We start from the raw sequence: 26,879 nt of genomic DNA, 5'->3' as shown, positions 1-26,879 counted from the left end.
GTGCTACTGTGACTGGGATTCTTCACTGTGCAAAAAGCATAAATACAGACCAGTAAGAGAGTTCCCAAAGAATATGGATGGAAGGAGTTTATTTGTGAACACTCTTTCAGAGGTTGAGGAAGACGTTTCTTAGCTAGCATAATGTTCATGTTTCTTAGCTAGCATAATGTTCTTAAATTGCAGTATTTACCTTTTGATTGTGACATCTGTAAGTGGGCTTCAGATCAAGATGAATCCATGGTGGGTCCTGTGCAGGGAAACACAAAAGTGAAGAAAACTGTTCTGAGGGGCTGGGTGGACCATTAGCATGGTCTGGCAGTTTCTGGTGAAACTCAAGCCCGGGAGATACAGAGCCATGCAATTTTAGTAACTAATATCAAGGATTGGAATGCACATGCAACTACATCAGAATAGAGGAGAATAACACATAAGTGCATCAAGAATAGGAATGCACATGTGTAACCATGTCACAGAAAAGGAGAAGAACACAAGTGTGTGACATCCTCCTCTGTGCCAGTAATCAAAGAGCCTGAATCCTCACCAATGACACCGGTGAGGGACATTCACTTGGAATAAAAAATAGATACACTCAGTATTTCCAGATACAGCTCTCTGCATCAAGCAGAATTTCCCTTAAGAGCACACATGAGACACACTCAGTCAGGGGTCTGGGTCCCCTACCCTCTCTCTCTACAAGCCCCCAGTAAGATTCCCCACTAGCAGAGCTATAGAGTTGAGTCCTCAGCCAAATGTCCCAATCCAAGTCCTCCACCACTCTCTGTGAAACCAGTGCTCTGTGTCCCTGCTCCAAGTAGCTGACACACACACTCTTTGAGATTTGATTTACACACACACACACACACACATAGATATATATATATATATATATATATATATATATATATATATACAAAGACTATCTATGCCCCTTTGCCCAGACTATAAGATAGTTACTGCCACCAGGATGCTACAAATCCAGCTACTTTAAGGCTCTTACAATGGTACCCAATTATACTGAGTAAAAATGGTAATGTTGACCAAACAGCAAGGCTTTCAGGAGTGGCCACAGTGTCACTAAATACATATAAGTACTCTCAAAGGTTAAAATATTCTCTAAAAGACCAGCCACACAATAACAGGTTTAAATATATTTAATAATAAATAAAACAATAGGAAATACTGAATATCTATTTACAATAAACACCAGAGATTCAATCACAAGAAATATTAAAAATAGCACAGATGAATAGATTTAGACAGATACAGACAAAACAGTACTTAACTAATCTGGGTCTATATTACATCATCGAACTCACAGGAGTTCGAATGGTGTAATATCGAACTATGATGTTTGAAACCCAAGAAGTCGGAAAACACAGAACAGCGATTTTTTTCCCCAGGGAAAAAAAATCGCTGTTCCAGTACAAAAAAAACCCACTTACACTTTACACTTGAACTAACACCCCCCTACTTAAATATACCAACTCTGAGATCGCACCACTGTGGAGAAAATAGAAAGCCCCAAAAATGTACCACCAATTTTTTTCCCTGGGAAAAAATCAGTGTGCCATGGCTTTGCTATTTTTGTATTTTGAACATTTGGGTTCAATATTACAATGTTCAGACTCCGGTGAGTTTGAACGTTTTAATATAGACCAACTAATCTTACTATATTTTCCTGACTGATCTAAAGAATTACTATTCCCCGGTTACTTACTAAATCAAGGCAAGATAAAGTGTGTCAGAGATCCTTTTGCATCAAGTTCCAAAAACAGACTGCTCTCAGACTTCTGTCTCATCTGGTATTAGAACATAATTTTAATCCTGGATTACAGAATGATATCACACACATCTGGTCATCCGACTTCTGGTTCCCATACCACTCCCTTTACTAGCAACTGAACCAGAGTCTACCACATATGTGTCAATAATATACACACACACAGAGGTTTGCTAAGATCTGTTGCAATTTCTGGAAGTCATAAAACAATTTCAAACGTACACCCTTCTAGAGTAACAATTAGTTCACTACTCAAGGCAATACAGAATGCTTTCTAGTACATAATTTTTGTCTCTGGCTGCATTGAGACCTGTGGGATACAATATTTATGACTTATGCCAAGTAATTTAATTTCAAACTATTTTTCAAAGTTAGCTGGACTGAGATTAATATCTCTTCTTCCAGTATCCTGTTACAATGTATTCATTTCAATCGTTACCATACAGTCTAAGATACAGGTATACTTTTTCTGTCCAGCAGGACCCACTGTTGGTACATTTTTTTAGGACAAGCAACGTTACAAAAACATTTTTAACAAAAGCACCTGTACAAATCAGTTTGATATACAAATGACATATATTTTTTTTACAGAACTCCAGCTAGCTATGCTGGCATATGTTATACATCCACTGCCTCACTTCTCCTGGCATATTTGGCAATACCTCACATCATCACAAAGTGTATCAAGGATGGGAATCCACATGTAACTATGTCACAGGAATGGCAGGTGGAGAGCAGAGAACACAGGAAGGAACATACATCATTCAGAGCTGTGCAGCATGGGTACAGTAAGAGTGAACCAGATAGCTGGATGCATTAGTAGGGATTCTATACCACAAAGGATGTCAACCACTCATTCTGCCACTGTGGTGTTAGTAGTAAGATTATCTATTCAGTATTTTGCCCATGTATGGAACCAGTCTATAAAGGCTGTCACTTTACTGCTGCAAAACTGCTCATAGTGATGGTGGTTATGGTAATAATGGAGGGAGAGCATCTGGAGAGACACAGGAAGTAAAAGTGAATTGAAAAGAGATGACAGGAAAAGCAAAAGTGAAATAATGGCCATCATTTTAACTGACTAGAGGAACTGCTCAGGATCTGATCAGTCTGAATCAAGGCCAGATTTGCAAAAAAGTAACATGAGTCCTTGCATAGGGTTCTGTGCTTTTGTGAGCTCCCATATATTGACTAATGTCTAAGATGACCAAATGTGATTCCTTTCTTTTTGATCGTTGGTGAGCTATGTTCTCAACTATAATCAGTCATAGTCTTCTGATGGCTAGTAACAGAATGCGCATTTTATGTAAAAGGGAGGGTTCATGCAGTTATTTTAAGAGTTTGGTGGTGGGATCTTTGACTGCTGTTGTGTCTAGAGTTTGTGTCAATTTTAATTCACATCTCAGACCATGTGTTGCAGGATTCTTGGGAAAAATGAGAGCAGAAAAAGACAATATATAATTCTTGAGAATATCTTTGACAAGAAAGGTGGTACCAACATATGTAGCATTTTTCCCCTCACCAAAAATAAAAAGCTGGTAGTTTTAAGAAAGGGTGGAATGTACCAAGAGATATTTGGATGGGGGTACAGATGACGGAAGACTATAAACTGTGTCAGTAATTGCAGTAGAGTTAATTGCTCAGCTATGCAAAGATGAATATTCTGATGGTCTGTCTTTCTGCTGGTATGATTTTACGCTTACATGTGCTATTAGTTATGCCATCTAGTGAGGATTACAGAAAATGGTGTTGTGCTTATTGAAATACAGAGTTTATGATTTTCAGCTTTTTGGAAGTAGGACAGCCACAAATACAGACAAAAATTAAGTCTATGAAGATGCCCATCCTAAGCAACATCATGTGTATTGTGCACTGCTGTGGCCAGTGGTAGCTGGAAACTTCCTATATAAAAGGATCTTAATTAAGAAGATGTACAAATATCATTCATATAGTTATTTTTCATTTAACATATTTTTTCTTGTTTCTTTGTTCTGGCCCTGTCTGTATAATTATGTATTATGCTGCCAAGAGAATAGCAGTTACACTGTCACTAATCCTGCTGGATTTCCTTATACAGTTAAAAATTAAAAAGGTGGTGTCACTGGTACTGAAATATACAAATTATCATTCTATTATGCTGAACAAAGGTGAATGATATGAATCATAAATTCTGAAATGGTTGTCAAGAATAAGAGATATTATGTAGTATTTTATCTAACTTTCTTTCTGCTCTCTCACTTATCTCTTCTTTCTTTGTCACTGTTTTGTAGGACGATACAGGAACGATCAGAAGACTGCACAGAGACACCACGCAGGGGCAAACAGTGCAGGAATACCAGATAGGGGCAGATGATATTAGAAATTATGATGTCAGCAGTCATGTGGAACTGGACCTTTTTTATCTTCCACATTCTAATTATTAGAGTTTCACCCGTGTCTAGACAACCAGTGAGGATAAACAAAGATTTTCGTACTTTCCATGCTGAGTTTCCTGATTGGACTTTTAACCACTTAGTAGTCGATGAACGGCTTGGCTATATTTATTTAGGGGCTGTTAATAGGATTTACAAACTTTCTAGTGACTTGAAGGTCATGGTTACACATCAGACAGGTCCAGATGAGGATAATCCAAAATGTTATCCACCACGGATAGTCCAGCCATGTAATGAACATTTAACTTTAACAAACAATGTTAATAAAATGCTTCTAATTGACTACAAAGAGAACAGGTTACTAGCATGTGGGAGCCTCTACCAAGGAATATGCAAGCTGCTAAAACTTGATGACTTGTTCAAACTTGGAGAACCCTTTCATAAAAAGGAGCACTACTTATCAGGGGTGAATGACAGTGGTTCAGTTTTTGGAGTAGTTGTTTCGCATAGCAACACAGAGGATAAATTGTTTATTGCCACTGCTGTCGATGGTAAACCAGAGTACTTTCCTACCATCTCCAGTAGAAAGTTGACTAAAAACTCAGAAGATGATGCAATGTTTGCTTATGTTTTCCATGATGAGTTTGTAGCTAGCATGATAAAGATTCCTTCTGATACTTTTACGACTATTCCCGATTTTGACATCTACTACATATATGGATTCAGTAGTGGAAATTTTGTATACTTCTTGACCCTTCAACCTGAAATGCTCAGCCCTTCTGGTTCTGCAACAAAAGAGCAGGTCTACACATCTAAACTGGTCAGGCTTTGCAAAGAGGATACTGCCTTTAACTCATATGTTGAAGTTCCTATTGGTTGCGTGAAAAATGGTGTGGAATACCGTTTGCTTCAGGCTGCTTATCTATCTAAAGCTGGAGTCATCTTGGCTCGGTACTTGCACATCAACCCAGATGATGCTATATTATATACCATCTTCTCAAAAGGACAGAAGAGAAGGCTTAAGTCTTTGGATGAGTCTGCCCTTTGCATTTTTGTTCTAAAATCTATCAATGATCGTATAAAGGATAGGCTTCAGTCTTGCTACAAGGGTGAGGGCACATTGGATCTAGCATGGCTTAAAGTAAAGGATGTTCCTTGCGGCAGTGCGGTAAGTGACAGACTTTATTGGCTATTACTTACAATGTCAATGGCTTGCTAAATGATGGTTGAAAGGTAATCATTAAGTCATGCCAAATAAGATCCAAAAGCTTATGCCAATGTGTTTGTAACAACTTTCTTGAAAAGAAACATTATGTGGCAAAACAGAAAGGAAATCAGTCTTTAATTAATATTACAATCTCTTATTGCAAGAAGCTATTTGCTGGCATTTCACTAAGGTTCTGTAAAATTGCTGTAATAGGTGTCAGAACAGGATTGTCTAGCAATTTAGAAGGGGTTAAGGCATCAGGGTTCGGTTCCATAAATTTCTACTTGCACGCTGTCCAACTTTCTGAGCAAGTCACTTAAACATGGTCCCCTGAAAAAGGGCATGAATATCCAGTGGACTTAATAGGCTTAAATAAGACCGACTGAATTAGCAAGCAATTTTACTGATACAAATTGTTGTCAGTATGAATGTTGTTTACTGTTTAACAGGCTAATAAATAAATCAATTAAATATGAGCAATGGAATGTCATCTAATTCCATTGATCTCATATGTGCCTAGAGTCTACTGCATGTTACAGTTGTTAGAGGTGTAACTACTTTGCTGTATCGGTCAAGCACATAATTCACATGGTAAAGATGCTTCCTAGTTTTGTGAAATTTTTATGAAGATGTTCATACAGTAACTTTGGTGGTTTTACTTTCATTGCCCAGTTATACTGCTATTTTCAGGTGAAAAATAAGATCATTGCATACTTACTTTACTACCTTTGTACAAAGAAATGTGGACATGAACTTTCATTTTGCACTTTGCAACTTCATGTGGCCACTCTCAAATGTCCAAACCTGGTTTTAGTGCACAAGCATCAGGCCTCAGTATGTTAAATATTTTAGAGAGAATCTCAGAAAGGTTTTTGTTATGGAAGGTTCTGACAACACACCTGGTTATACCATTGCTTACATAGCCCATTGTAAAAGGAGCGCACTGTACTATGTATGGCTTTTAAACCCTTCCCAACCTCAAGAATGATTCTCATTATTTGTTGACCCCAAGTATCTGCCACTGGATACGGTAACTTCCCCATCACATTAGCCTTAAGCCTAACTGACCATTTCTAGTTCTATTATTGGGCCTTCAAAATGTGTTATCAGAAATTTCTAAAAGAGTTGCAAGTTTAGTACTCTTATAAGAATGATCTTTTAAGTTTCTTCAAGTGCACCTTTGAAATCTTATGGTTTGAGGAGATAGTGGTTGTAATTAGCAAATTTTGTTAAGGAATTAATTTTGGCATTTTGTTTAAGTTAATCAGGTCTGATGCAGGACTTTAAATAAAATGCAAGCAATTATTAGTTTTAAAAATCCAATGTATGCAAGTTGAGGAGAGAAGGGAAAAGGGAGATATGGTTTAACTGTGTTACATTATCTAGGAAATGTTTCTGCAGAGAACTGCTGAACAGCATTTCAGCTTAAGAGCGAACATTGAAGTTTGACATTACTTCACAGTGGACAAATGAGATCAGTAACTGCACTACTGGAGTGTTGCTAGAATGTTGCTCTACATGAATGACTAACATGACTTATGTCACGTAGCAAAAGGGTGGAAAAGGAGAGAGCTACTTGGATAGGCCCAGCCAAAGCACTCAAGCAGACTTGTTAAGTATTTTGCTGCTTCTGTTGTTTACCTATAGATGGTATATGTCTTTATATGCAGTCTATACCTATATGTAGTATATAGGAATTAGTATGACACACCCACATACTGTAGGGAAATATCCATGGGTCAATAAGTTTTTTTGAATCAGTCATGCATTCTGTTGATAGAGAGAAACTGAAAGATCTACAGACAAAATATCAAACATTTGTACCACAAGATTGTTTAAATCAGAAACTAGATATTTTCACATGTTCAGAAGCTTAGGAAGTAGCATGTAGAATTTTCATGTACTTCATGCACAAAGGTTGTGTGGCCTTATATTTTGCTTTTGAGGGGTACCTATCATAGAAAATGTTGCAGTACACCCCTTCACCAGAAAACTTTTAAACTGGACTTCAAAAGCAAATGTCTTAACTCATTTAACATTTGAATATTTTCTCTTAAAGTTTTGTTGAAGTTTTTGTTTTCTGAACAAAAAAAAACAAGCATTTGGTATTTTATTAAATGGACACGAGTCAAGAAATGTGAATCCTACAGTGTATTGTCCAATAAAAAAGTTCATCCTTCTCTTTTGCTTCTTAGACTGAAGCACAAATATCTCTCCATTTGCTGGGCACTTGGTGTCAGCACCGTGCATTTCCCTTGTTCGGTCAAATGTGATTTTACCTGTGATAATCAGTAGTGTCTCCTGCAATAATGTCATCGTAATGCATGTCTAATGATGCATACAGTCACATGACTTGTACAAAGTTACTAGAACCCATTAATGAGCACAATGTAGCAAGAGGCCAACTAGAACCCATTAATGACATCTGACTGTTTTAAGCATTACCACATATAATTGATGTAAATGTGTGTGTGTATGGGAACACACACACACACACACACACACACACACACATATATATATATATATATATGTGTGTGTGTGTGTGTGTGTGTGTGTGTGTGTGTGTATATATATATATATATATATATATATATATATATATATATATATATATATATATATATATATATATATATGTGTGTGTGTGTGTAGCTGCATTTATATATATATATATATATATATATATATATATATATATATATATATATATATAATACTTATATATGTGTGTGAAGTTAAGTTAGTAGTTTACTAGCTCGGTTATTTACAGGCATATAAATACATTTTGTTCTTCTTTTAACAGTTTTACACACCAGTATTTTAGACTTTCTGTCCCTTAGGACTCACTTACTCATGCTCTGCCAGCTTGACTAAAACATAGAGGAAGATGAAGGTGACAAATTTCACAGAACAACCTAACCCACATTCATAGCACTGAATTAGTCCCAGCGGACTTCTGTGGATATGTATGTAAAATGGTGGTGGTTGCTGAACTGCTTAAGAAATAATTCGGGAGCCTACTCTGATTTATAGAGGGAATGTGCGTGCGTGAACAATTCTGTTCTCCTGAGACATGCTGTAGTACTGTGTGTCATGAAATGACTATTATAACCAAAAGTTTGCAATGCAGAATTACTGGTGTTAAAAATATCCACCAAGTATACATGCAGAAATGAAACACTCATTGTTATACATAACTAGAATTTTACGTAGTTCTGAAGTGCATTTATCTATGTTTAGGGTAGGACAGGGGGTATAATAGCATTCTACAACTGAGGTTGTGTCAGCATATTTAGTTTTTGAGTAACACATGTTATAAGTTTAACATGCTGAGAGTGTCTGCTATAGTCTTACTGGCAGGGTTTGACAGCACAATATGGAACTTGTATTTGTATGTGAAAATGCAGGTGGTTTCTAAGTTGTGAATTGAAAAAAACATTAATGAAAACATAAAATCAAGAATGCATAGCAATAAAGATGGCTTTAATATATCAGCGGAGGGCTGTTGAAAGTGAGGTCATGGAAAGGATGCAATAATGACAAGGCACAAAATAATAACATGACAAGGCACTCAAGAATGACAACACAAGGAACACAATAATAGCACAAGCAAGTATTCCACTGACCCCTTTTCTAACTGTATTTTATTTTATTTTAGTTTAGTTTATTATTTGAAAATGTTTTAAGTAGGCTGGTCATGGTACCAATTTCATCCATGACCCAGTCTACAAGGACAAAGGTATATCTTGTATACATGTATATGGATAATTCAGAAAAATCATCTAGCTTATATGGTTTGGGGAGTTGGAGGAAACTGGAAATCCATGCAGACAGAGGGTAAATGTATATTTCACACAGGCAGTTATCAGGAGAAGACAGAATCTTGGAGCTGTGAAGCAAAGATCTTCCCAATAAGCTACTATGGTATGACCCAGGATGTCAGGCAAAAGAAGACTGGATTTTGAATAAAATGGGTGAACTTATCCCATATAATTTGAGAAATTTGTCCAGAATAGGGTGAAACTTGCAGCTGCTACTTTCTGTGACTGGGTAGCAAGTGTAAAGTAATGGAATATGGGCCGGTGTGTGCAGACAATGGAAAAGTAGCATAGCTGCTATGCATTATCCAAAAAGGTGCTTGCAGGAGTGGTGTACAATTATAACAGAGGGCATCAATCAGAGATCAAAGGGAGTATATAAAAAGGAGGCTAGACAAACTGTGTAGTCTGTCTTCCTAAGTGGAAGAAATGGACAATAAACTAGCAAGATAACTAGGAATGGTATGGGGAATTTAGTGACAGTGCTGGATATGAAACAAACTTTCACTGGTGTACTGGAGTAGTCTGGTATTTAAGGTGTCAGGGAACAAATACTGTCTGATTCTTCCTAGGAGGAATATTATGGTACAACTGGTGAGTTTCTCTACAAGAATAAAGTGAACATTCAACCTGATGTTGTTAATGATAATTTGGAGAGGCTAAGGGAGTTCTTCCAGCTCGCAGTTGAACTCTAGACTTTATAGCCCCTAATCATGAAAGCTACCAGTTAGGATACATAATAAAGCTATCAGGCAGGCTTTGCAACATGTTGAACAGAAGGATGAAATGAATGCAGATGGAAAAATGACAGAAACAAGGAAGATGAACTGTATCGGGGCTAAGCAAATGTGGAATATTGCTGATTATAACTTAACTAAGAGTGGATAAAACAAAATAAACATGAGAATATGCACTAGATCAACAAAAAAATGTATGTAAAAGTAAAAAAAGAGAGTGAAATGTCTAAGCCAGAAAACCAATAGTGAAATATGGAAATCAGTTGGAATGTATAATCTAGTAAAGGTTAGTGACAGAGAAAAAGAAATTAAAACTACAGTGGCTAGAGTTCAAACTTGTATGAATAATTAAGTGGAGAAATATTGCTTAATCTTTCAGGCAGAGAAAGTATATTTAGGGACAGCAGAACACTGATAAAAAAGTGTAGAATGGACAGCAGGGCACACATTTTGTAAACAAATGCTTCTTTGTGTTCCAAGAGGAGAAACAGAGACACTGACATCTTAAATGAGAAAGATAAGAAAGGTGGCTCACGTCTGGTGACATGCAATCTAAGAAATTAGTGCATTTCACTTTATTTAAGATGGCTAGTAAATCCTGTCACACTGACAGCTTTTCATATCCGTGTAAAGGGGTATAGACTTTAGGGGTATCATACAGATACATTTAGCTTTTTATAGGCATGTAACAACAATACACAATCCAGGATAGATGCAGGCAAAAACAGGGCACCCTGTTGGAGTAACTCCAAAACAGTTTTTATAACTCCTATAACAGGATAACAATAAGTAAATCTTGATCTTATTTTGGCTTTTCCCGGTTAGGAGTCGCCACAGTGGATCACCTGTCTGCTCATGATTGGCAGTAGAGTTTTACAGTGTTGAGTTGCCAGCCGGTGCCCAACCTTCCACAGAAGGCACACACATGCACACACTCACACCTAGGGCCAATTTAGAGTGTCCAATCCACCTACAGCATGTCCTTGGGATGTGGGAGGAAACCGGAGCACCCGAAGGAAACCCACGCAACCACAGGGAGAACATGCAGACTTTACACAGAAGGCACCCCAGCTGAGGATTGAACTGGAGAACCTCTTGCTGTGAGGTGACAACGCTAACCGCTGTACCACTGTAGCCGCCCATAACAATAAGTAAATCAAAGTTATGAAATCCAGTCTGTCTGAATGTAGGAAAGTAAAGGGCCATTGGATGAAAACAACATAATTAAGTTTATGCTTAATTTGTGAGATGCACTTTCTAGTTCTTTCTTCTTAATTTGCAGATAGCCAATGGCTGCCATGACCTCTTGCTGTCAACCTTTCTGGAACAAGGCGAGTATCGCTGTATCAATAACAGAAGGGTATATGATCATCAATCATCTTTAGGGAACATTTTGGTCATGTGTTGATTGATGTTAGAGGATCATCCAGTGCACTATAAATAATTTCATAAAAAAGAAATGTCAAACCCTCTGAGGCACCTGGGTTTTATAACATTGCATTGCCACTTTTTACAATGGAAAAGTTCAGCTTACAGGACAGATCTTCATTGCAACAATATTTACAAATTACAGCATAGTTTGCATGCTACTTTACCTCACAAGCATGTCACTTTTTGTAATGCATTAATAATAACATGTTTGTTTGCACAAGCATGTGTGTATATCTGTGTGTTTTCACCTGTTACACCTGAAATTAAAACTGTTTTATTAAATAAAATAATTTTCTTTCTCCCGCTGAAGGGGATTTATACATTCTTAGATGTTCTGTGGAAATAACCATCAGTAATTTTACTTCATGAGATGTGTGAGCAAATGTAGTCCTAGGTTCATAGTTGTGTACTAGGCTAATGGCCCTGGAACCTTTACAAGCCTAGCCCATAGAAGTGCCCTGGCATCTGCTGCCTGACATTACTTCCCACTGCCTCTATCAAGTAGAACCACTGGAGTGATCCCCGGGGTGAATTTTCTATTTCCCATCCACTCATCAAGATCATCAGATAAGAAATACATTCTCTCTTTCTTTCTCACACACAGACAAAAATACACACACACACACACACACACACACACACACACACACACACACACACACACACACACACACACACACACACACACTACTTTCTATTGCTTTTATCTGAACCCCCCTCACTCACTCACTCACAAACATACACACGCTAGCACTCCCACACTGTGTCAGACACTTTGTTAAGGCTGATTTCACTGAAGCTTATTTAGTTAAGGCAGGAGTTGCTAAGTGAAATCACTCACCCTAAGGTTTGGCAATCTCTGAGTTAGTTATATTCATTTGGGGGCGCAGCTCCTTGCTCTGGAATATGGTATGAACAGCTACCACATATAAAAAGTTAGTCTCCTGGCTCTCACCATCTGGCTTCCTTATAATCAACTTTGATAAAGCCAGCAATATTCCATAGGCATACATTTCATTTTTAAAGATATATAAAATTTCTTGAAAATCTGCAGGTTGTCATGGTGGTATAGTGTTAGCATTGCTGTCCCATACAGCTTTTTCTGATCCAGTTTTTGGCTTTTACACTTTCTTCAAGGAGATGGCATGCTCTCTCCTTGAATTTTTTTTTTCGTAGGCGATCTCAAGTTTCCACCAGCACTTCCAGAGATATGCTGGTAGAAGGACATACAGTGCTAAATTGTTCTTTCATATCCGTGTGTGTGTGTGTGTGTGTGTGTGTGTGTGTGTGTGTGTGTGTGTGTGTGTGTGTGTGTGTATATGTGTATATGTGTATGTGTGTGTGTGTGTGTGTGTGTGTGTGTGTGTGTGTGTGTGTGTGCGTGCCTGTGTGTGTGTGCCTGATGCAACAGACAAGAAACCCGCAATGTGGGAAGATTCTGTTTGGTGCCAGCTTTGCAGGGCAGACTCTTGGAACTTTCTAGAACTGCCGCATTTTTAAAAATGTTCTGCCTGGTCATATCACCTGATGGCCAATGAGCTTCTAGGAGTAAAGTATGAATAGCATGGACTTATTATAACCTTTCAGTTTTATCCAACATTGTTAGCCAGAGTGTTCCAATGAAATAAAGGAAGAAGTAAAGCAGCTGTCTGCACATTAAAATAATACCATTTAATGATTAATTAATTTATTTATTTATTTATTTTATTTTATTTTACATTTGTTAACTGGGCTGGTCTATCTGGATACATATCCGATACACAATAGAAGTACATATTTAAATTGCTAAAACATAATCCAGGGCTTACAATATTATATATGTACACTTCTGATGCATGTTACCAGGTACAAAAAAATGTGAATATTATGCTTGGCTTGGTTAACATTAATCAAGCTCCTGAATGGTGCAACTGTGCCTGTGTCTGTGTCCTAGCTCTTCTCCAGTCTCCATAGACAATGGTGCAACTGTGCCTGTGTCCTATCTCTTCTCCAGTCTCCATAGACAATGGTGCAACTGTGCCTGTGTCCTAGCTCTTCTCCAGTCTCTATAGACGATGGTGCAACTGTGCCTGTGTCTGTGTCCTCTCTCTTCTCCAGTCTCCACAGACAATGGTGCAACTGTGCCTGTGTCTGTGTCCTACCTCTTCTCCAGTCTCCATAGACAATGGTGCAACTGTGCCTGTGTCTGTGTCCTACCTCTTCTCCAGTCTCCATAGACAATGGTGCAACTGTGCCTGTGCCTGTGTCCTATCTCTTCTCCAGTCTCCATAGACAATGGTGCAACTGTGCCTGTGTCTGTGTCCTATCTCTTCTCCAGTCTCCATAGACAATGGTGCAACTGTGCCTGTGACTGTGTCCTAGCTCTTCTCCAGTCTCTATAGACAATGGTGCAACTGTGCCTGTGTCTGTGTCCTCTCTCTTCTCCAGTCTCCATAGACAATGGTGCAACTGTGCCTATGTCTGTGTCCTACCTCTTCTCCAGTCTCCATAGACAATGGTGCAACTGTGCCTTTGTCTGTGTCCTATCTCTTCTCCAGTCTCCATAGACAATGGTGCAACTGTGCCTTTGTCTGTGTCCTATCTCTTCTCCAGTCTCCATAGACAATGATGCAACTGTGCCTGTGTCTGTGTCCTAGCTCTTCTCCAGTCTCTATATATAATGGTGCAACTGTGCCTGTGTCTGTGTCCTCTCTCTTCTCCAGTCTCCATAGACAATGGTGCAGCTGTGCCTGTGTTTGTGTCCTATCTCTTCTCCAGTCTCCATAGACAATGGTGCAACTGTGCCTGTATTCTATCTCTTCTCCAGTCTCCATAGACAATGGTACAACTGTGCCTGTGTCTGTGTCCTATCTCTTCTCCAGTCTCCATAGACAATGGTGCCACTGTGCCTCTGCCCTAGCTCTTCTCCAGTCTCCATAGACAATGGTGCAACTGTGCCTGTGTCCTAGCTCTTCTCTAGTCTCCATAGACAATGGTGCAACTGTGACTGTGTCAGTGTCCTATCTCTTCTCCAGTCTCCATGGACAATAGTGCAACTGTGCCTGTGTCCTAGCTCTTCTCCAGTCTCCATAGACAATGGTGCAACTGTGCCTGTGTCTTAGCTCTTCTCCAGTCTCCATAGACAATGGTGCAACTGTGCCTTTGTCTGTATCCTATCTCTTCTCCAGTCTCCATAGACAATGGTGCAACTGTGCCTGTGTCTGTGTCCTATCTCTTCTCCAGTCTCCATAGACAATGGTGCAACTGTGCCTGTGTCCTATCTCTTATCCAGTCTCCATAGACAATGTTGCCACTTTGCCTGTGTCTGTGTCCTAGCTCTTCTAATGTCTCCATAGACAATGGTGCAACTGTGCCTGTGTCTGTGTCCTATCTCTTCTCCAGTCTCCATAGACAGTCGTGCAACTGTGCCTGTGTCCTATCTCTTCTCCAATCTTCATAGACATTCATGTGAAAGTAACTTTCTTCACCTGTGAAAGGGATCTGCCAGCCTGCAGTACCATACTGACCCTGAATGGAAGTTCTTTCCTGATACATATAGGTTCATAGGTTGGTACTAGGCTATCGGTACTAGGGCCTATACAAGCCTAGCCATAACAATTCCCTGGCTATTTGTTCCCACACTATTTACTTCTCTGGACACCTGTCTAGCAATCTTATAAAAGATTGTTTTCACTTTAATTAGAAACATTTTCTTACCTGACCACCCTGCTTGTTATACACATCTTGAGAAAATAGACTGAGTAGTTACGGTTATAGAAATGTACATATAAACTACCATTTTACAGTGTTAAACTTCTAAAGATGTTTGAAAGTGCTTTTATAATTTCCAGTGATGGCATGTTCACACCATGGGTTCAGACTCTGTTTTTCTTGAAACTGTTAGTAGCTGTGTCCTGGTAGTGATCAGTGAGAATTATGTAAGAAATTTTGCCTCACAGGAAAATATATTAAATCGTTCAATTTAAGGACAAGGCAACAGTATAGAAAATTGGTGTTCGCTGAGTGTTTTTTTTTATCCTTTGGTAACATACCACAAATCTCTTTCTCAAGACATTAATGAATTGAAATGGATCTCTTCTTTCAAACACTCGGTCTGGGTAAATGCAGTTCCGTACAACATATTCTGTCATACTTCTGCAAAGACCTATTCTTTTGTTTTGCCAGATTAAGACTTTCTATTTTAGACAATATGCTAAATCCATTTTATTTTTGGTAAACTAGAGCCACCACTCCCTTACTTAAATGAATCCCTCAAGGGTCTTTACTGGCCCCTCTTCTTTTCTCCATTTTTATAAATAAGCTGCAACTCAACCTTCCCTAACTTCCAATCTAAGTATATGTTGATGACATGGTTACCTTCCACATCAGTAACACAATCCACTCATTTCAACATGATCTACAAAGAGGTTTTGTCCCACTCATTAACATGGTTAATAGCAAAAAAAATATTACTTTAATCCTCAAAAACGAAAACTGTGCTCTTCAGAACCTCCACTAAAAGGCAAGAGAAACCCCGCTCACTTCTTAATCTTGATCATCTTAACAATGCCATTGAGCAGGTTAACAACATCAAATACCTAGGAGTCTGTCTTGATCTATCACCTGACTTCCACCATCATCTCAAAAACACCCGGAAGAAGACAATAAACGTTTTACTCTTCAGGGCCAACAAACTCTCCTCTTTCCTCTCCTGACCAACAAGAAATGCTATTGGCAAATAAATTCTTCCAGCCCAAATTTAGTAATGTTTACCTCTTGTAGCATCTGCCACCAAAAGAAACTCTGCCACTGTCCAGTCTCAAATTCCATGTGCCACTTCATTAACCGTTCCCCAAAGTATGAATGTCACTGCCTTACACTAGCCAATGCCAACTGGCTGCTGGTTCATCATGAGACAGACTCTACTCCTTGAATACCAATATTTCTAGTTCCTGAAGGAAAACTCCTGTCCTTCTCTTTCCTCTAAATTACTTATCCAAAATATAACCTTGAAGTTCATAGGGGCCTCTCTTGCAAGCACCTCAAGCAAGATGTCATTGCTCTGACCACTCCCTTTCTACCCTTGGACCCAAGCTCTGGAGGCATCTTCTTTCAAGTCTTAAAGACCTCTCTAACTACTCCTCCTTTTGAGGAAAACATAAACAATATCACACAGCACAAGCTGCTTGTAAATGCTCTGCATCAGGTGACATAGCCTAGCCTTCCCATTCTCTAACATGTGCTGCCTATCATTTTTCACTGTAGCATCTCTTCTGTAACTCCTAATACATCACTACTCTGCCTGATGTAAATATTACACGTAATGGTTTCTGTTGCCTACTTTCTTAGGTCATTTGTTATTCTGTTCTACATTAAATGTTCCTTTGTTTAGAGCATGCTCTTTTATTGTATACATTTTTTGTTCTGCTTGATGTTTGCTCCCCAGTTAGCAAATTGTATAAATAAATAAATAAATAAAATAAAATAAATAAGGGCCAGATTCCAGCAGTTTATACTTGGGACTAAACACTGACTGAGTCTGTGAAATAAGTGACAGCTTACTCAGATATATGGGAAGAACATGCAAGTCTTCCTGATAGGCAAACATCTCTACTCAAAATTCTACAAAAAAAAAAAAAAAAAAAGAATTGTGTTGCAGTGCCACTCCACAGTGAAAATATAAAATGGGAAAGAACATGCCATTGTATTCATAGTATGTGACCCTGTTATAGGCAGTAAACATCTGCTAACCACGATGTAGAAGAGATGGAAAATGAAAGAAGGAGAGAAAGTTTGAACTGCAGAGTATAGAGAAGCTGATGAACTGGCTAAACAGAACAGTGTTTGTAAGGCTACCTCATCACCATAGAAACATAGAGTATGGCTGAACATATGAATGCAGCAGTTACAGTCCCTTTGGCCCCCATGCAACCCTGGCACTATGTAACTGCTTAAACAGATATCTGGTTACATTTTTTTTTTGCTGAAAACAATGCACTGTCCACAGAATACAAGATAATTCAAATTTTAAGATACTTCCATAGGTTCATAGGTAGGTACTAGGCTATTAGCTCTAGGGCCTATACAAGCCTAGCCAAAAAAGATATGCGAAGGAGTAAAGCTGGAGTTTTTTGAGACGGTCTGTGTAGGGCATCTGTTTGAGGCCATTAATCCTCTTTGTGAGGTATTTATGTGGCCTTTCCAGTTGTTGTAGATATTTTGTGAGGTACTTACAAAAAGGGGCGTTGTACTCTATAATGGGTCTAATGAGTGATGAGTAGAGGGGAACAATGACCTCTTTTTTTCTGGATGAGAAATCTTTTGTGATGAGATGAGCCATGTAGAAGGATTTCCTGACCACTGTGGCAATGTGATTGTCAAAGGAGAGACTATTGTCCACCTGTGTCCCAAGGTCTCTTATCACACTTTCGGCATTAAGCAGACTACCACTTATGTGGTAGTTGATGGGTACAGAGTTTTTACCAAAGGGGATGACAATACACTTTTTGGCATTGAGCTTCAGGCCATGGCTTTGACACCAGGCATCTGTCTCAGTGAGGCCCTTTTGTATTATGTCCACATTGTTAGGAGTTTCGATTATGGCTCCTAGTTTGTAGTCATCTGCAAACTTTGTTAGCCAAAGACCTTCTGTGTTAGCCTGTACTTCAGAGAGGTAGACACCAAACAGGAGAGGACCCAGGACTGAACCCTGTGGTACTCCATTTGTCACTGGTCTGAAGTCAGATTTGGAGTCTGCTACTTTCACAGTGTGGGCTCTGTCCATGAGCCAGTTGGCAACCCATCTTGTGACATAGGGATTTATACCTAGTTTAGTGAGCTTATCTATAATTCCAGAGTGGGGGATGGTGTTGAAAGCCTTGGCAAGATCTAGATAAGCTGTGTGAACCACCTTACCCTCATCTATGGCTTTGGTGATGGCTTCAAAGAAGTCAATCAGGTTTAGGAGACATGATCTGCCTTTTACAAACCCGAACTGGGTAGGGTCCAGAGTTTGGAAATTACCAGTGTCTTTATTTATGATTTCCATGATGATACATTCCAAGGCCTTGCAGACCAGGCTAGTCAGGCTAATGGGGTGGTAGTTCCTGGGGTCCGTCGTGGCTCCCCCTTTGTGGAGTGGGATAACCATCACGGTGCACCATTCAGTAGGCACAAAACCTGAGGTGAGGCTATGATTGAACATTGTACTTAGGTAGAGTGCCTGTTCATTCTGTAGTTCCCCCTTCTCCCCACTACTCAATGTAGAAGAGGGCTTATCTATACAAAAATTCTTTAAGAATATAATGGGTTTGTTGAACAGTTATACCTGTATGTTTAAAAACTGCAGCTACATTGTGGGGTTCATAGTAAGGGCAAAGTGAGTTGCATTTAGATATGTTACCAATATGTGTAACTGCATATGAATTGCAGAAAGAGTCATTTCTAGGCACATTGCGGGTTCTGTAAAGAACACTTTTGGCTGACATCAAAGTTTTAAACAGTGCTAATTTCATTAATTATACCCTGACCTTAGGAATAGGGTCCATTCCTGTCATGGTTTTAGAAACCCAAAAGATTTGGAGAAATTAAACTGAGGGATAAGGGGTAAGAAGAAATTTCACTAGGATGTTGCAGGGTCAGTTCTAAGATCATCATTCTTCAGTGTGTGCATAGCAGAGACATTGCTAGGCAGTGAGTACTGGACTGAACTCTTCATTGATGATGCCAAGATGGGAGAGATATTAAATGCACAATGGTTGGAGCATCAGAAGAGATCTTATTGGACTATCAGTTTGGCTGAAAAGATTAATATGACTTTTTAGTTGTAATTTGTATGAATGTAGGGAACTATACATATGAAGCACAATCTTGTTTATGATACAAATTCAGAGAATTTGATTTTTCAAATATATATAAAGAAAACAATTTGGGGGTGAATGTAACTACCTGAATGAATCATCATGAAGAAGGTGAAACAAATTAAACCCTTACTACTAAATCCTTCAGGATATATGATTGGCTGTGCTGTGAGGGAAGTTGATTCTAGAGATATGATGGTAATAAGTCCACTGTACCAGCCATTTTGAGCCCTCATCTGGAATACTATGACCACTTCTGACATCTATATATTCAGTGAACTAAAAGCCAACCTGATTTAAATGGTATGACAAAAGATAATAATGATGATATAAGAGCTGTAGAGAGTTCATAGGTTGGTACTAGACTATCAGCCATAGGGCCTATACAAGCCTAGCCATAACAATTCCCTGGCAATTTCTTCCCACAGTACTTTACTTCCCTGGACCCCTGTCTAACAGGGAGACTGACGTGATCCCTGGAAAGCAGCCCTTGTAAGTCTTGAACCCAGGTTCCTGTACACTATAGTCACAACAGTTGACCACTACGACATGACACATGTGAATAGGTTTTAACAAATGAGTGTACTTCTCTTCTGAATTTGACACAGAAGGAAGGAGGCATGATCTGGATGGACAAAGTAATTAATGAAGAATGTAAAGGTAGTGAATTAGGGAAAAAATTATGAGACAGGTTGTGTGGAACATGACCTTAATCTAAGAGGGGCTCAATCTAGTCCTCTCTTTTTAGATATGTCACTCTACTGAAAGGACATCAAATGAATGGAATCAACCATATGGCTGGTGACAGGGAAAGGAACAGTGACTATAGAAGCATTCAAAAAAGCATTGGCTGGATGTAACAGTAAAGTGGGGGTGGGTGGTAATCTTCTCAGAGCTAGCTGCAATGGTCAGGCAGACCAGAAAGTTGTTTTCCTTCAGCTGCACATTTATTTATTTACTTTTGTATGCAACTGTTTTCAAGTATACATGGTCAGAACTAGTTTGCACCAGGTACTTTTATTTTCACTAGTCCTCAGATGGTACAAAGGAGCATAACTCTTGGTTTAGCTGTTTATTTAAGAAATTTTTAAGACAGCCAGACTTGTCAGGAAGCGTAATTGAGAAGAACGTTTTTTTTTATGTTGCATGTATTCCTCCTGTGTCTGCCAGCCTTCAGCCTTCTTGCATCCAATTGTGCCCAATCCTTCCACTTTCTATGGTGGTGAGAGTTGACTATGGAAGATCATCATACAGGCAGCCATCAGGGCTTTCAGGTATCGTCTATCTGCCTTCTGATAATTAAAATACATGCTCACTGATGTGAGAGCCCTACAATACTCTGACCTTCAGGCAGAAAGAAAACACAGTCCTTTCTCCAGGAAATTAGACCCCTAAAAAGACCAATGGAAATGTGGTATCCAGAGATAATGCTGAATGGACTGCAACCTTCAGTCCCTTGGATGGGTGAGATGACATAAGCCACCATACCTCTCAATTTCTCAGAGCAAGACATCTGGACAAAGTCCAAAACAACAGAGAGACAAGAGCCCCAAAAGAGGAATATAATTGTAAACTTGCTCTTATATACTTCAAAAGTTGCTAAAATAACAGATTTTGCATTAACATGCATTTTCTGAAAGATATGAAGTTTGAAACTCAAATTTTGTCATTATTTAATGACCTCAGTCCTTAATGATTTGCCAGAAAAATCATAAATTTTATGAGGAACCGACTAAAACCATGAGTCAAAAATCTGGACATTCTGAGAAACTCTGGACCATTGTGAGGTATGTAAGCCATTCACCCCCCCACCCCCACCCCCCCCGCCCGGGTCCTCCATAACGGAAGCTGCTAATCTAATTCAGGTCATCTGGGTCTTAGTTCTGGCTGTTATCTTCTACCACATGGAGCCAGAGGCAAACTATACTGTTTTTAACCTCTATCTAAATGCTTGATTGATCCTTCAGATTATACTTACTTAAGTAAGCTTGGTTGGACAGGTAAGCAATTATTTATTGAATTGTTAATTAACTTTGCTACATCTTGGTGGAATGTGATATAAAGAAACAGTTTAACATTATATCTCTGGCTATTGTAGAATCAATAAATAAAGTGCCGTCTTTTCAATTATCTTAAATTATACTAATGCAAAATTTCATTAATGCAACCAGGTATAAACTGAATAATACACAGTTCGGCTTTGTTATGGGCAGATCATGTCTCCTAAACCTGGTGGACTTCTTTTTTGAGACAGTTACCAATGCTATAGATGAGGGAATGGCGGTACACACAGCCTACATAGACCTTGCAAAGGCCTTTGACACCATTCACCATTCTGGTATTATAGACGAGCTCACCCGCATGAGCATAAACCCCTATGTCACAAGATGGGTTGCCAACTGGCTCACGGACAGTACCCACATGGTGAGAGTTGTGGGAGCTAGGTCCGACTCTAATCCAGTTACAAGTGGCATTCCCCAGGGCTCAGTCGTAAGACCCCTCCTGTTCGGAGTATACTTCTCAGAGGTACAGGCAAGCACAGGAGGACTATGGCTGACCAAGTTCGCAGATGACTGCAAACTAGGGGTTATAACTGACTCTCTGGCTGACACAGACATCCTCCAAAAGGGTTTCACTGAGATGGATACCTGGTGTCAAAATCATGGCCTCAAGCTAAATGCCAAAAAGTGCATAGTCATCCCCTTTGGAAAAAACAAAGTACCCACAAACTACCACATAGGTGGTAGTTCCCTAAATACGGAAGACATAATAAGGGATCTGGGGAACTAAGTAGATAGTAGTCTCTCCTTTGATAATCACATTGCCAAAGTGGTTAGAAAATCCTTCTGTGTGGCCCACCTAATCACAAAAGGGTTCACATCCAGATCAAATTAGGTCACTGTGCCCCTTTACTCATCACTCATCAGATCCACCATAGAGTACAATGCCCCATTTGGGATGTACCTTACAAGACACCTGCAACAGCTGGAAAGACCACAGAAGTATCTCACCAAGAGGATCAATGGCCTCAAACAGATGCCCTATATAGCTCGACTGAAGAAATTACAGCTTTATTTGGTTGCATACCACCTACTCAGAGGTGATCTCTGCCTGACATATAAGGCCGTGTCCAACCCAGAATTGATGGACATGCACCACCTAAAGAAAACCATATCCCCTCGAGCCACGTGCTCCAGGGATCTAAACCTCACCACAACAATAAATAGGACGTGCTGGAGGGATAGATTCCTGTTCCAGAGACATCCCATGCTTTGGAACAAGATTCCAATCTACATTAGGCAGAGCTCCTCACTAACACTCTTCAAGAGAAACGTTGACGAGTGGATGGGAAACAGAAAGTTTACACCGGGGATCACTTCAGTGGCTCTGCTAGACAGAGGCACAGGGAACTAATCTAAGGGGGCGGCGAAAGCCAACACATTCTGGCTAGGCTTATAAATGCCTTCGGGCAGATAGCCTAGTGCCTACCTCTGAACCTGTAATGAAAGTGTCATTCCTATAAGCCAGCTTTTTAATAATTTTGTTTTGCTGAGTATATGCAGAAGCATTCAGGAGTTTGAGTCCAATCCATCTAAAATTGTAAATGATACAGGTACTACCCAGCCATGATGTGCAGAGGTCAGGGGGTGTTAGGACAGTTGGAGTTGAGCTACGTTGTTACCTTTACAGTCCGCATAAGTAATTTATGTAGGACTCAGGATATGAGTGATTTAAAATATCAAGGAATGCCATCTAAATACTTTACTTACCATACTTACGTTACTTCCTTTTCAACTATCTGACATTATCAAAGGCAGTCGATTATTTAAGAATATGGAACCAGATGAGTTGTGAGTAGTCTAGTCTAGTCTAGTGTGACTATCTAAGTTTCATTACATTAAAGTCAGATAACTGCTTGCTGAAAAAATAACCATTTGAAGAACAAGTGGTGAGACAGCTGCTTATAACTATACATTGACCTTTTATGTTTACCTTCACATGGTTGATGAAAGAGTTCGTAGCTTTGTGTTTAGTATAAAGATATTCATCAAGGATTATACCCACTGTGACTGCCGTGTGAAAAGCGGTGATGTCTTACACGGTTTAACTGTATGTAAACCTGTGACTACCTTGTGAAAAGCTGCGATGTCTTGTGACTGCCGTGTGAAAAGCGGTGATGTCTTACACTGTTTAACTGTATGTAAACCTGTGACTGCCGTGTGAAAAGCTGTGATGTCTTACACTGTTTAACTGTATGTAAACCTGTGACTGCCGTGTGAAAAGCGGTGATGTCTTACATGGTTTAACTGTATGTAAACCTGTGACTGCTGTGTGAAAAGCGGTGATGTCTTACACTGTGTAAACTGTATGTAAACCTGTGACTGCCGTGTGAAAAGCGGTGATGCCTTACACTGTTTAACTGTATGTAAAGTATTCCTTCATTCTGTTAGTGCTTGACTTACACTGTTTAACTGTATGTAAACTATTCCTCCATTCTGTTAGTGCTTGACTTACACTGTTTAACTGTATGTAAACCTGTGACTGCCGTGTGAAAAGCGGTGATGCCTTACACTGTTTAACTGTATGTAAAGTATTCCTCCATTCTGTTAGTGCTTGAGTTACACTGTTTAACTGTATGTAAACTATTCCTCCATTCTGTTAGTGCTTGACTTACACTGTTTAACTGTATGTAAACCTGTGACTGCCATGTGAAAAGCGGTGATGTCTTACACGGTTTAACTGTATGTAAAGTATTCCTCCATTCTGTTAGTGCTTGACTTACACTGTTTAACTGTATGTAAACTATTCCTCCATTCTGTTAGTGCTTGACTTACACGGTTTAACTGTATGTAAACTATTCCTCCATTCTGTTAGTGCTTGACTTACACTGTTTAACTGTATGTAAACTATTCCTCCATTGTGTTAGTGCTTGACTTACACTGTTTAACTGTATGTAAACTATTCCTGCATTCTGTTAGTGCTTGACTTACACTGTTTAACTGTATGTAAACTATTCCTCCATTCTGTTAGTGCTTGACTTACACTGTTTAACTGTATGTAAACTATTCCTCCATTCTGTTAGTGCTTGACTTACACTGTTTAACTGTATGTAAAGTATTCCTCCATTCTGTTAGTGCTTGACTTACACTGTTTAACTGTATGTAAACTATTCCTCCATTGTGTTAGTGCTTGACTTACACTGTTTAACTGTATGTAAACTATTCCTCCATTCTGTTAGTGCTTGACTTGCACTGTTTAACTGTATGTAAACTATTCCTCCATTCTGTTAGTGCTGCTCTGTGCAATCTGTTAGCGTGAGAGTGTTCACCTGTGTCACAGGGAATCATAGTCTGACTAGGACCTCTTTACCAAAGAGCTGGCCAAAGTGAAGGAAGTGTGAATACATTTTTTCTTGCTTGCCTTTTCAGCTTTTGGGCCATGGATCAAACCTGACCTCAGAAATATGTCTCTGTGGAGTATGGTATATTTAACCCATGTCTGTATCTGTTTCCCTAAGTACACCAGTTTACTCTAACTTCCCAAAGACTGGCTACCTCTGTATCTATATCTATCTATCTATCTATCTATCTATCTATCTATCTATCTATCTATGATGTACTTACCATCTGTGATTCCTTTGACTTGGTCAAACTTGAGAAGTGTCCTAAAACAGAAAGTTCACTTATCCAGTTAGCAAATAAATAATTCAAAATTAAATTAAGGGAAGGGTTGGGGAGCCTCGGGTTGCACCAATATATACAATTCTTGGTGGTGACTATGTACATATGGGGGAGTTAGTCCTCTAAGAGGGAGGCTGAGATAGTTTTGTGAAAGCTCATAAGGAGACATGTCATTTGCAGAAGTTAACAGTAATGTTACATGGAACCCATTATGTACTGACCTTTATGTCAGGCAAAGGTAGGCACAGAGCAGAAAGTCCTGACCTGTAATAATTATGAGAGGAGCAGTGTCTCCCTTTAGGGGAGAGAAGCCATATGCTAACAGGTAAATAAGAACAGACTATTTAAAAAAATCGCAGTTTTCTCCTTAAGCTTTGTATGAAGTTCATCCACATGGACATTACTGTAACATAATTTCTTCTGTATAGTGCTTTTAAATAAGACATTTTCTAGTCCCATAAGGACCTTTCATTTTCTTTGGATAACTGTTTGCCAGTGATAGCAGGATAGTTGTTTGAAAATCACTGGAGTGACAGAGATTTACTGAAACTGGAAAAGAACTTTCTGACAATTTGTACTTCACATTTCATAGATACTTACTAGGCTGATGGTCCAGAGGACCACTGAGGATGTGGTAAGTGACTTACTCCACATCACACAGCAGGGAAATGAGAGCTGACAGAATCAAACCCTGTACCACAGGAACTATAGCTCATAGCCTTAACCCTGGGTACCACCTGCCAGACTAAAACACTGGGTTTCTCCAGAATTTGAACTCAGGACCTAGGACAACCAGTACGAAAATTGAACCCCGTAGATCAACAAGCAGAAACAGGTTTGTAGGTAGTTACTAGGTGTGAGGTCTAGGGTACCATTGAGGTGTCAAACCCAAATTCCCAGTGCCCCCAAGCACTACCTTGTTAAGTGAGTTACCCCCAAGCACTGTCTTTTTAAGTGATTTGCTCAAGGCTACACAGTGGGCATACAAGGATGCAGGGAATCAAGCCATGTATTATAGGAACTACAGTTCACAGTCTTAATCCTCTGTGGCAAAAGTCAGACTAAAAGGATTTCCTTTCCTCTGAGGTACAGTCATAGGTTAATAGATTAATACTAGGCTAACTGTCCTTGTGAGCCATTTTAAGCCTAGCCATATGAGAATCAAATGCTGAACCTTGTATCTGTAAGGTAAGCACCTTAACCATTATGCCAGTCAGCCCAGAGCTGGTTGTATTATGAGCAGGGGTGTGTGCATGTGTGGGAGGGAGGGATTACATCATTAAATATAATTCACTTCTTCTTTCGGCATTTCCTGGTTAGGGGTCGCCACAGCAGAACTCCGGTCCGCTAATGATTGGTAGTAGATATTTACAGTGCCGAGGTGCCAGCTCGACGTCCAACCTTCAACGAAGGCACACCCATTCACGCATGTCTTTCGAAGGGCAATCAACCATGGGGAGGGCATGCAGACTCCACACAGAAGGCGCTCCAGTGGAGAATCGAATGGGAGAACCTCTTGTTGTGAGGCGACAACACTACCGCTGCACCACCGCGGCTTATTAAATACAATTCACTACTGAATGCAAAAGCATTTTTTTCAACAAAAATTACATTTACAGTCTTCCTGAACACATATACATCTCAGAGCTGAATTTAATTGCAGTCAGTAACTGAGCTAAATAAAAAAAAATGTAATGAAGAACAGTTCTCAGAGGAATGCAGGCAAGATAGTATTCAGGAGAATCCTAAGGGAAATTAAACTTTTTTTCTGAACTGATGGACATATTTGATAGTTTTTAGTAAGGTTTCCATTTAGCTCTGCTTTTGTGGCCTTATAAGATTATAAAGTCTGACATCATGTGGCACACTGTCATTTTCTTTTGGTTGTGTAGCTGGTAACGATAATTTTACCAGTATTACAAGCAGTAAAAGTGGCTATAGCCAAGGATTTCGTGTACTGTAGCACAGCTAGGTCAGCATTAAAACAAAGGCACAAGGGATATGTTCTTTTC

General features: G+C 39.3%; 1 protein-coding gene across 1 annotated transcript in view; it reads left to right on the top strand.

Moving 5' to 3' along the window:
• PLXNA4 (plexin A4) overlaps positions 1-26,879 on the top strand; it is a 2,762,645-nt gene that overhangs the window by 182,517 nt on the left and 2,553,249 nt on the right. Inside the window, exon 2 of the mRNA XM_044064236.1 lies at positions 4,051-5,320. Within this exon, the coding sequence (XP_043920171.1) occupies positions 4,130-5,320 (1,191 nt within the window). The 5' untranslated portion in view covers positions 4,051-4,129. The remainder of the gene's footprint in view (positions 1-4,050; positions 5,321-26,879) is intronic.

Source organism: Protopterus annectens, chromosome 2.part2, assembly GCF_019279795.1.
Source record: "Protopterus annectens isolate FY-2018-M chromosome 2.part2, PAN1.0, whole genome shotgun sequence".
NCBI lineage: Eukaryota > Metazoa > Chordata > Ceratodontiformes > Protopteridae > Protopterus > Protopterus annectens.
This window is presented reverse-complemented; position numbering and strand designations above follow the sequence as displayed.